General features: G+C 45.1%; 1 protein-coding gene across 1 annotated transcript; it reads right to left on the bottom strand.

Moving 5' to 3' along the window:
- Positions 1-5,611: 5,611 nt before the first annotated feature.
- Positions 5,612-9,596, bottom strand: AUNIP (aurora kinase A and ninein interacting protein). Its single transcript, XM_069971505.1, has 4 exons — positions 9,325-9,596; positions 7,400-7,544; positions 6,723-6,830; positions 5,612-6,173 (listed from the first exon to the last, which is right to left on the bottom strand). The coding sequence occupies exons 1-4, from the start codon at positions 9,415-9,417 to the stop codon at positions 5,620-5,622; spliced, it is 900 nt and encodes a 299-aa protein (XP_069827606.1). The 5' UTR covers positions 9,418-9,596; the 3' UTR covers positions 5,612-5,619.
- Between the last annotated feature and the right edge of the window lie 1,272 nt (positions 9,597-10,868).

Raw genomic sequence — 10,868 nt, 5'->3', positions numbered from 1 at the left:
ACACACCGTTGTAGGAAATCTTCAATTTCTTAGCAATTTCTCGCATGGAATAGCCTTCATTTCTAAGAACAAGAATAGACTGTCGAGTTTCAGATGAAAGTTCTCTTTTTCTGGCCATTTTGAGCATTTAATTGACCCCACAAATGTGATGCTCCAGAAACACAATCTGCTCAAAGGAAGGTCAGTTTTGTAGCTTCTGTAACGAGCTAGACTGTTTTCAGATGTGTGAACATGATTGCACAAGGGTTTTCTAATCATCAATTAGCCTTCTGAGCCAATGAGCAAACACATTGTACCATTAGAACACTGGAGTGATAGTTGCTGGAAATGGGCCTCTATACACCTATGTAGATATTGCACCAAAAACCAGACATTTGCAGCTAGAATAGTAATTTACCACATTAGCAATGTATAGAGTGTATTTGTTTAAAGTTAGGACTAGTTTAAAGTTATCTTCATTATAAAGTACAGTGCTTTTCCTTCAAAAATAAGGACATTTCAATGTGACCCCAAACTTTTGAATGGTAGTGTACATCTGTGAAAAACACAGATGTGGTGTAATATAAAACGCTTTAAACAGATACGTGAAAAAACACGGACATGAATGGAATCACAGATGGTTTTTCACAGTTGTAGTTACTGGATTTCATCCATCGACCTTTAAAGCGTAAGTATAGTTTAGAAAAAATGACATTTCTCAGATAAAAAGCCCACGTGTTACCCTTTAAAATGAGCCATAAACTGTGTTGATAGTGTGTACACTCGCTGAGATATCCCCAGTTGTTTGGCTCAGAAGAATAAATGAATTTTTATCCTGGCTGACAAAGTGGGCGTGGTCTCTCATCTCATCTCCTCCCCTGCCCTGCCCTCCGCACTAGTTTATTTCTGAATTGTGTTATGCCGCGTTTACACGTAACGATTATTGGCCCGATCGTACGATTAGCGATGTCGGATTTACCTTTTTTTTTTTTATAACGATCAGCGTTTAGATGGTACGATATATCGTACGAATATTCGCACTGCGATCGTTTAAGCCTATCTCACACATTGGTTAAATCGGCGAATGACTGTTCACACAGAACGATGTGCGAATTTTTTGCGTACGATGAACGACGATTTGCTGACCTGATGAAAGATCACGATGTAAGATTTATCGTGCGTCGTTCGATCGTTCGCTGCGTTTACACGTACGATTATCGTTCGAATTCGACCGTTATCGCACAAATTTGCACGATAATCGTTACGTGTAAACGCAGCATTAGAAACCCCATAAGGTAGCTTCACACACACCGTATCACAGCGGATCCGCAGCTGATTAGATCTAAATAACTGAACACAGCATGAAATCTGCTGTGGATCCAGTGTGTTTGAATGCACCCTAAAGTACATCATTTTAAACTTTACCCCTCAAAGAATTCAAAACAAGCCATAGGACCTTTATTAACCCTTTTAGGTGGTCAACTGACATAAAAGTGGAGGAGAATTGTATAAACTTTTCAGGGGAGATTTATCAAGCACAGTGTAAAGTGAAACTGGCTCAGTTGCCTCTAGCAATCAATTAGATTCCACCTTTCTTTCCTCACAGACTCTTTGGAAAATGAAAGGTGGAATGTGATTGGTTGCTAGGGGCAAATGAGCCAGTTTCACTTTACATCGTGTTGAATAAATCTCCTTCAACTTTTTTTTTTTTTTTTTTTTTTTGTGTGCAAATTTTTTGAGAATGAGGGGGGATGGAGAGGGGTGGCGAGGTGGAGAAGAAAGGGCGGGGGGGCGTGTAAGAGGTGATGAGGGGGCAAGGTGGAGGAAGGGGGAAGTGGGCATAATAACAGGGATGATAAGAGTGAGAGGGATCGTGAGAGTGGATGATGACAATCAGATGGGATGACAGTGAGATGAGATGATGAGAGTGAGATGGAATGACAGTGAGAGGGGATAATGAGAGTGGATGATGACAGTCCGAGGGGAGGATGACAGTGACAGAGGAAAATGAGGAGGAGGGAGCCGGGCTCACTGGGGCGCGGTAGCAGGGCAGAAAGTGTCATTGCTCTGACCCAGGTATATGGCAGCAGCCCTACGGGCTCGGGCACACCTTTGGCAGGGCTCCAGGACCTGTCGCCAGGCATCAGAGCGGCACTTGCATAGTTGGCAACAGTCCCGAGTATGACGTGGTAAGCCCCGCAATTCCCACGATGGGGGCGGGGCTTACTGCGTCATACTCGGTACAGTTGCCAACTATGCACTGGGTGTCATGAGAGGGAGGGGGGAGCAGCAGCAAAGGCGGCATTGCAGAGGGCCCAGTAACATGGCGGCCGGCGCCGGAGGGGTGCCCGGGGCACAGCTGGCTCAGGCACACCCCTGCCGGACACCGGTCGTCATGAATCAGCAGTGAAGACTGAAGGGAGGACCGGCCACACTGGAGGGGCAGCCATGAAGACAGCAGCCACAGTGCTAGGGCTGCAGGGAAGGGATGAAGTGAGGGGGCGGGACTTGGGCGGGGACCTATCTGAGAATCCGTACAAATCTGCTGCTGAGACAGAGGACGGATTCTCAGGAATGTAGGACAGTTTTGAACAAGTAGCTCAGAGCCAAACACAGCTCTGAGGGAATAATCATCTGCATGTATTTCCAAAACGATTCACTTTTCCTTATTACAATAAATTGCAAAAATTATCATCATGACCTAGGCTAACTAAAAACAAAAAATACTTTTAAAATCACTGAACATGTGAATAAGGCTAAAGGCGACAGATAGCTCCACTGTGTTACACGAGAATATCACCTGATGCAGTGAAAAAAGTAAAATCCGTGGTAAAAATCCCACAGTTGAATGAAGATATAGTGGAGAACTCAGCCTTTTGGGAGAATGTTTTTTTGTTTGTTTTTTTTCCCCCTCTACATCTGGGTTTTATAACCTACTTACATCGATGATCCCCCATGTCTGGATCAGCCCTATGCACAGATTTTCCCTTACAGAAATGTCTAATTGGTGCAGGGGGCCTATTCCAGCACCAAAAATACAATTTTGAGCATGCGAGTAAAAGCAGTGGAATATCAACCGGAGCAGATGCAGTTTGTAATGCAGTCTGTCACATTCATTCAATGTAAATTGTCAATACTTTAAGAGGCGGAGAGAGATATCACATTGAATGAATGTGACAGGCTTCGGCATCCGCCATCAAAACGATATGTACACTAAAATAATAAAAACTACACATTTTGCCAGACAAAAAAAAAAGTGATTTTTTTTTTTATTTTTTTTTTACTTTTTATATGAACACCAAAATTGTGTCTAGTGAATTTACAGTACAAACGAATCATTTTGTTAGCTTGACAATCTGCTTATTACCCAACTGCCTTTGAAGTCTATGCTGCTCTGCCCCAGGTGCATAGAAAGGCTGGATACAGTCCTGGGAGAAGTTTCCCAGGACTAGATCCAGCTTTTCCAGGCACCTGGGGTGTAGCGTATGGACTTCTATACATCACATCCATGTTTTTCACAGATTGCACGAATGTCAGATCTGTGCCATCTATGAAAAACACGAATCTCATATCCTTCTATGAAGAAATCTGTGCAGTGATCTTGACAGTTATCACAGGTCCTATTTTTCACGGAACAAATTGGAAATCCATTACAAAAAAAAATGAACATGAGAATAGCCCAATAGAAAGCAGTGGGTTATAAAACGGTCCATGATCACGGACAACTTTACAGCCTAAATACGTGACAGTAGAGGCATTCTGCTGGTATATTTTGCAGGATATCCTGTACATGTCAACCAAAGGAGAACATTTTATTTGCAAAAAAATACAAAACACAAATGAACTTTCAGACAAAGAAGAGAAGACAAACACCTGACAGCTCAGCCCTGCAGCACAGAGAACCAACACATCATGCATTGTATGTGAAGAGGACCTGTCACCCTCCTGGCCTGTCCGTCTTAGCTAATACATGTACCATTCCTCTGTTATTCTTACTAAAAATGTACGGCCCAATAACCAACTGGGTGCTACTAGTCAGAGGTGTGTCCCTACGGTCTGATTCTATCCTATCAGAACTGACAGTGCTACATGTAGGAATACCCCCCAACTGGTAATTGTTTTTTTATTATTATTATTTTTATTCCCCATGAAGTCACAGGTCTAGTTAATCTTTTCTTATAGCTCTGTGATGTACTGTTCCTCTGTTGTTCTTATAAGACATTAATATTAGACATGTATGACTATAAAAAAAAAAAAAAAACTATTACCAGTTGGGGGGTATTCCTACATGTAGCACTGTCAGTTCTGATAGGATAGAATCAGACCGTAGGGACACACTTCTGACTAGTAGCACCCAGTTGGTTATTGAGCCGTACATTTTTTGTAAGAATAACAGAGGAACAGTACATCACAGAGCTATAAGAAAAGATGAACTACACCTATGACTTCATGGGGAATAAAAATAAAAAAATAAAATAAAAAAAAAAAAAACACAGGTGAAGCATGGTGATAGGTTCCCTTTAAGAATTATTATTGAACAGGTAGATGTTTTTAAGCAGTTGTCCAGGATCCTTTTAAATGAATGATCTACCTGTGGATCCAACACCTACAGAGATTGCCATCATCCCCCTATGGCCTGTATGCAGCTGCGGAAGGTGGCAGGGAGGCCGGATACAGCCCACTGTTTTATGCCATTTGTGTAACTCCCATTGATGTAAGGGTTTTTAACCAATCCATTTTTAAATGGCTACTTTTAATGTACATGTACAGAATAACATGGTCAGCTATATTCTTATTTTTTAATAATGGAAGTCAATGAAAAAACGGATCCACACAATTTTATAAAACGAATACCGTATTTTCAGGCATATAAGACAAGTTTTTGACCCCTAAAAATGTTGTCAGGGGTCATCTTATACGCTGGTTATGGTCACCCCATACAGTGGGGGAGGCCTCAAAAATAGCCCGCATCCCCACCGTATGGGGCGACCATTTAAAAAAAAAAAAAGTTAACTCACCTAGACCCGTTCCCAGCCTCCGCACGTAGTCTTCTCCATTCCCTTTCCCGGCGCAGCCAGTGTGACATATACTGACAGCGCTGGGGATGCCCAAAGCTCTCCCGAGCAGCCAAGTGTCTAATCGGAGACGCTCGGCTGCTCGGGAAAGCTTGGAAGATGGGAATTGGATAAACTGCGTGGCTAGCAGTGCTTCCTGAGCACCGCAAGCATGCCAGAGGGGGACAGGGAGCCTTTGTTCCTAATAGGAATACCCCTTTCAAACTGGCTTACACCACTGCATGTACAGCAGCACACATAGGTTTATGAACAGGCTTCTCATAGGGGTCCACAGTAAAGATCAATGAAAAATCTATGACAGCCCCAAATCATAAAGATATGAAAATATGTTTGAGATGTAATGTGTTTGCAGTGTCACTTTAGGTTACAAGCATCCACTAACCAGCCAATGCAAGTGTCCATTCTACAGAGGTAGAAAATAGCAGAGATCAATCTATTTCCCGTGTGTGTGTGTGTGTGTGTGTGTGTGTGTGTGTGTGTGTGTGTGTGTGTGTTTTGAAGCTCATATATAGACAGAAATCTGTACAATTAATCTGTAATGTAAACTCCACATCCTGCAAGGTTATTAGTGTTTTATAACCACATTTCCTTCAGAATCTTGTGTGAACATTCTGTGGAGGGAATCTTCATCATGTAAGCTTTGTAGTGTTCCTTTTATCAGACTCTTTGTGTCCCAGGAGACATTGGTTCTGTCCTGAAGTGGTGCAGCATTCATCTGTCGCTCCCCTGTAAACCTGTGACAGATTACTCGGTTCCCTTGTGTATCCTGTGTAAACAGCTGACTTTCCATCAGTCCTGAAGTAAGACGGTCTTCCTTACTATAATCCTCCTGGGGATACGTATAGACTGAGGACACATGATTCTTGTGCTTAGGATGACAGCCAGCAGCCCTGGGGCTCACAGTAGGGTCTACAGAAGAGTCTTGTGATCTGAAGACTGAGGAGAAGGAGCAATCCATATTCTCTGCTTTATCCAGCACACGGCTCAATTCATAGTTTTCATTGTTTCTTGAACTCCCAGGTTTCTCTGTTTTTCTGTGGATTTCATATAAGGCGGCACTTTCCTGATTTTCAACAGGTTTACAATCACTATAGGTTTTCATCAAACACATTGCAGCTCCTGGCAAGATGGAAAATATATTATATACATGTATTATCATTACATACTTACAAAAGTATACATGGCTGGCTAGGATAGACAATTCAGTCTCCCAGACCGCAAGATTCGCTTAATGCCCTTTATACTCAGTGCCAAAACCCACTACTGATATCCCATAGGGATGGAGCACTGCGCTAACCTGGTAATAGGCAGATAGCAGGCAAACTATTGAGAACATAAGGAGGCAAAATATGGGGGTTGTGTATACTATGAAGGTAATAGGCTGGGGGGGGGGTACATTAGAAAAAAATTGTAAAGAATATATTGTTTGTACATTTTATCATGTTCATACAATTAAAGTGGTTGTGCAACCTCTATTCCTCTTGCTTCAAAACTGGACGTTGAGAGATGCTGCTGACACATCTAACCTATGGGGTAATATTTAATGTAAGTGACAGGCCACATGCTCAATACTGTTTGGACACCGGCCTGGTAAGCAGCAGCATATGTCACCACTGTAGCAGAAGGGGGGATGCACAACCCATTGTGAGGAGGTTCCTCTGCGCTTACCAACCACTGAAGGTTTCATCAAATTCATTGCTTCTTGAACTTTTGTTTTCTCTCGCTCAGGAGCCAATGTATTAATATCAGTAGCACAAGACTGTTTGTTTCTATTGCCTAAAAAAAAAACAAAAAAAAAAAACACAACTTATTCTGTAGAGAAATGGAATAGTAGCCTCTATATAGACAAAAAAAACAAGTGCAACAGCAACAGACAGATGCAAACGCTCACCACACGCTCGCCCCGGTGTACACATGATAAAAACCTGCTCTATAGATGTCACCACGTGTACCATGTCACCATGTTAAGGTGTCCGCAGAGACATGGTCCCTACTCTAGCATTTTCACACTAGCAATGGCCTCTCCTGGGCTGAACAAGCCTACAACTGGGCAGATAGGAGCCAAATGATCTCCTTTTATAGCACCCTTGGGTCATGGGTGGAGTGCAAGCCAACAGGAGGTAGCCACACACCTCACATTCAACAGGAAAAAAAAAAAAAAAAAAGGAAAAATGGCAGCACTTCTATGCCTCTGTTTACACTGCAGGTTGTACGCTTCTTGTGGCTTATGTACAGACTATCCTATAGACATACAAGTAACATGCACAGTTTGTGGTGGTAGGTTTCACTGTAGTGTTGACCGTGTAGCCATGGCCCTGTCTGTATACCGGAACACTGATCATTACCTGCTGGGGAGAAGAAGGCATACATTGACGTCTGCTTAGTGCACAGCTGGGGCAACACAGTTTGTGTAAACTCAACCAGCACAGAATCCATGGACGCTCTTCTAGATAGTGGATGAAATCTGGAGGATGTGCAGGGGATCACCGCCTAAAACAAACAGATTGTATCATTTGTAATCACTATAGATAAACCTTTACATGATATTTAAGAGTCATTAAGAATGATACAGAGGAAAGTTTACATGATAATACATCAGGCTTCACAAGGCTGAAGTTGGTTTCTTATTCGTCCAGTTTCTTATTCGGGGCTGAAGTTGGTTTCTTATTCGGCAGTTTCTTATTCAGAGGATTTTTCTTTTTCCTGTTTTAGCCATTATTCTTACAGAAAATGTATAATATTCATAACCTACCCGTAAGTGAGGAGCCCTGAGGAGATTGGTTGAAAAAAAGGCCAAAAGGAGCCCATGGTTGGCATAAAAATGGGCATCAAAGTGAAAACACAAGATTATGATTTAAAAAAAAAAATTTACTTTGGGCCACTGATCTTACACTGCATACACACACACACACACACACACACACAGAGGGATTCCCCGCATCACATCCAAGAGAGTCCAGCCTGGCCCAAAGTGGTTTTGGGTACAAAAACTGGCATCAAAGTGGGCCGACAGGCATTTTTTATGATTTGAATAAGTAACAGGTGTTTTCAAAGGGTTAAATGAGTTCTGGCCACTGATCTCACACTAAATACGGAGAGAGGGATGCCCCGCATCACACTGATAACACGCAGAGATGCGGCCGGGGATGGGGGGTAAAGCACATATTCACAGCGGGATGTCAATCCCGCTGCAAGTATGTGCTATCATAGGGGTGAATGATACTGGATCCGCAGCTGATCTCGCTGCGAATCCGCAGAAGTGAGATCCGCTGCGGATCCGGTAGGTGTGAAGGCACCCTAAAACAGGAATAACAAAAATCCTCTGAATAAGAAACAACTAAATAAGAAACCAACTTCAGCCTCGTTCAGGCTTCATAAAGACCAGTGAGTTGACGCTCAGGTTACAGTGACACATCCAGGGTCATTCATAGGAGACCAGTAATCCATCCATACCAGAGCCGCCAGGATTGTGTGTGACAAGGATCACAGCCCCACAGGTGTGCATATGGGGCCATAGAACGGAGTGGGGCCACACGGGGATGTGTGCGTATGGGGCCATAGAACGGAGTGGGGCCACACGGGGATGTGTTTGTATATGGCTATAGAACGGAATGGGTCCACATGGGAATGTGTTTGTATATGGCTATAGAACGGAATGGGTCCACATGGGGATGTGTATATATGGAAGGGGTAGGGAACCTTGGCTCTCCAGCTGTTGCAAAACTACAACTCCCCTCAAGCTAAAGCTTTGGCTGTCCAGGCATGATGGGAGCTGTAGTTTTGCAAGGTTCCCTACCCCTGGTATATGGCCATAGAACAGAAGTCATCATCATGTGGACGTGTGAATGTGCCCTTAGGCTGTGTGCATGTGAAGTATTTGGTCAATATCATTTTTGTCACTATTGTCTATAGGCTGGGTCAGGTCAGAGACTACTGACAGCCCTACAGAATGTATACAAGAGGCCTTATTCACACCCGAGTATAATGTGTCCGTAATTGCAGCTGTGTAAATACGGACAGGGTACGGTCCCATAGGTTTACATCGCCCTGTTCACAAGTCTATAGTTTTATGGATCCGTGACCTTAAAGGGGTACTCCAGCACTGAAACATATATAATGCTGCTCTAAGACATAATAGACATCTGTAATGCACAAAGCCTCCTAATACCATGTGCTACACCCCCTCCCCCTCCCGGTACCGGCCGTTACACTGCACCCAGCCCCCCTCCCGGTACCGGCCGTCACACTGCTCCCGGTCCCCCCGGATTACCTGATGGGATTTCTTCTTCAGCTGTGACGCGTCTAACCAAACCCCGCACTCCTCTGTCTGCGGGAGGGTTCGGGCGCGCTTCCTGCTCTTCATCGCCTCACAGAGATGGCGGCAGAAGATTAGGAGGAATACGCAACTAGCCCTGTACTGCGAGACTTTTCTAATGGTAGATGCTAGAATGTATCCTCTCCTTTGAGGTGTGATGTCACCAGGAGGGGCGGGGCCTCGACCGGAAGTAGGAAGTAGTGAGCTGCTGCACCATTCACTGTGCAGAAACAGAGTGAAGGAAGCTGCAATATCCATAGTAGCATGGAGGGGTATACAGGGGGAAAGGACTGGTGTGTGGGGTCTGTATACAGGGGGAGAGGACAGGCGTGTGGGGGGGTCTGTATACAGGGGAGAAGACTGGTGTGGGGGGTCTGTATACAGGGGGAGAGGACTGGTGTGTGGGGTCTGTATACAGGGGGAGAGGACTGGTGTGTGTGGAGTCTGTATACAGGGGAGAGGACTGGTGTGTGGGGTCTGTATACAGGGGAGAGGACTGGTGTGTGGGGTCTGTATACAGGGGGAGAGGACTGGTGTGTGGGATCTGTATACAGGGGAGAGGACTGGTGTGTGTGGAGTCTGTATACAGGAAGAGGACTAGTGTGTGTGGGGTCTGTATACAGGGGGAAAGGACTGGTGTGTGGGGTCTGTATACAGGGGGAAAGGACTGGTGTGTGGGGGGTCTGTATACAGGGGGAGAGGACTGGTGTGTGGGGTCTGCATACAGGGGGAGAGGACTGGTGTGTGGGGTCTGTATACAGGGGGAGAGGACTGGTGTGTGGGGTCTGTATACAGGGGGAGAGGACTGGTGTGTGGAGTCTGTATACAGGGGGAGAGGACTGGTGTGTGTGGGGTCTGTATACAGGGGGAAAGGACTGGTGTGTGGGGTCTGTATACAGGGGGAGAGGACTGGTGTGTAGGGTCTGTATACAGAGGGAGAGGACTGGTGTGTGTGGTCTGTATACAGAGGGAGAGGACTGGTGTGTGTGGTCTGTATACAGGGGGAGAGGACTGGTGTGTGGGGTCTGTATACAGGGGAGAAGACTGGTGTGTGGGGGATCTATATACAGGGGGAGAGGACTGGTGTGTGGGGGGTCTATATACAGGGGGAAAGGACTGGTGTGTGTAGTCTGTATACAGGGGAGAGGACTGGTGTGTGGGGTCTGTATACAGGGGAGAGGACTGGTGTGGGGTCTATACAGGGGAGAGGACTGGTGTGTGGGGGGGGGGGTCTGTATATAGGGGGAGAGGACTGGTGTATGGTCTGTATACAGGGGGAGAGGACTGGTGTGTGGGGGGTCTGTATACAGGGGGAGAGGACTGGTGTGGGGTCTGTATATAGGGGGAGAGGACTGGTGTGTGGGTACTATATACAGGGGAGAGGACTGGTGTGTGTGGGGTCTATATACAGGGGGAGAGGACTGGTGTGTGTGTGGGGTCTGTATACAGGAGGAGAGGACTGGTGTGTGGGGGGTCTGTATACAGGAGGAGAGGACTGG

This window comes from Dendropsophus ebraccatus, chromosome 5 (assembly GCF_027789765.1).
Source record: "Dendropsophus ebraccatus isolate aDenEbr1 chromosome 5, aDenEbr1.pat, whole genome shotgun sequence".
Classification (NCBI taxonomy): Eukaryota; Metazoa; Chordata; class Amphibia; order Anura; family Hylidae; genus Dendropsophus; species Dendropsophus ebraccatus.
Note: the sequence above shows the minus strand (reverse complement) of the source record. Positions and strands in the feature narration are given on the sequence as shown.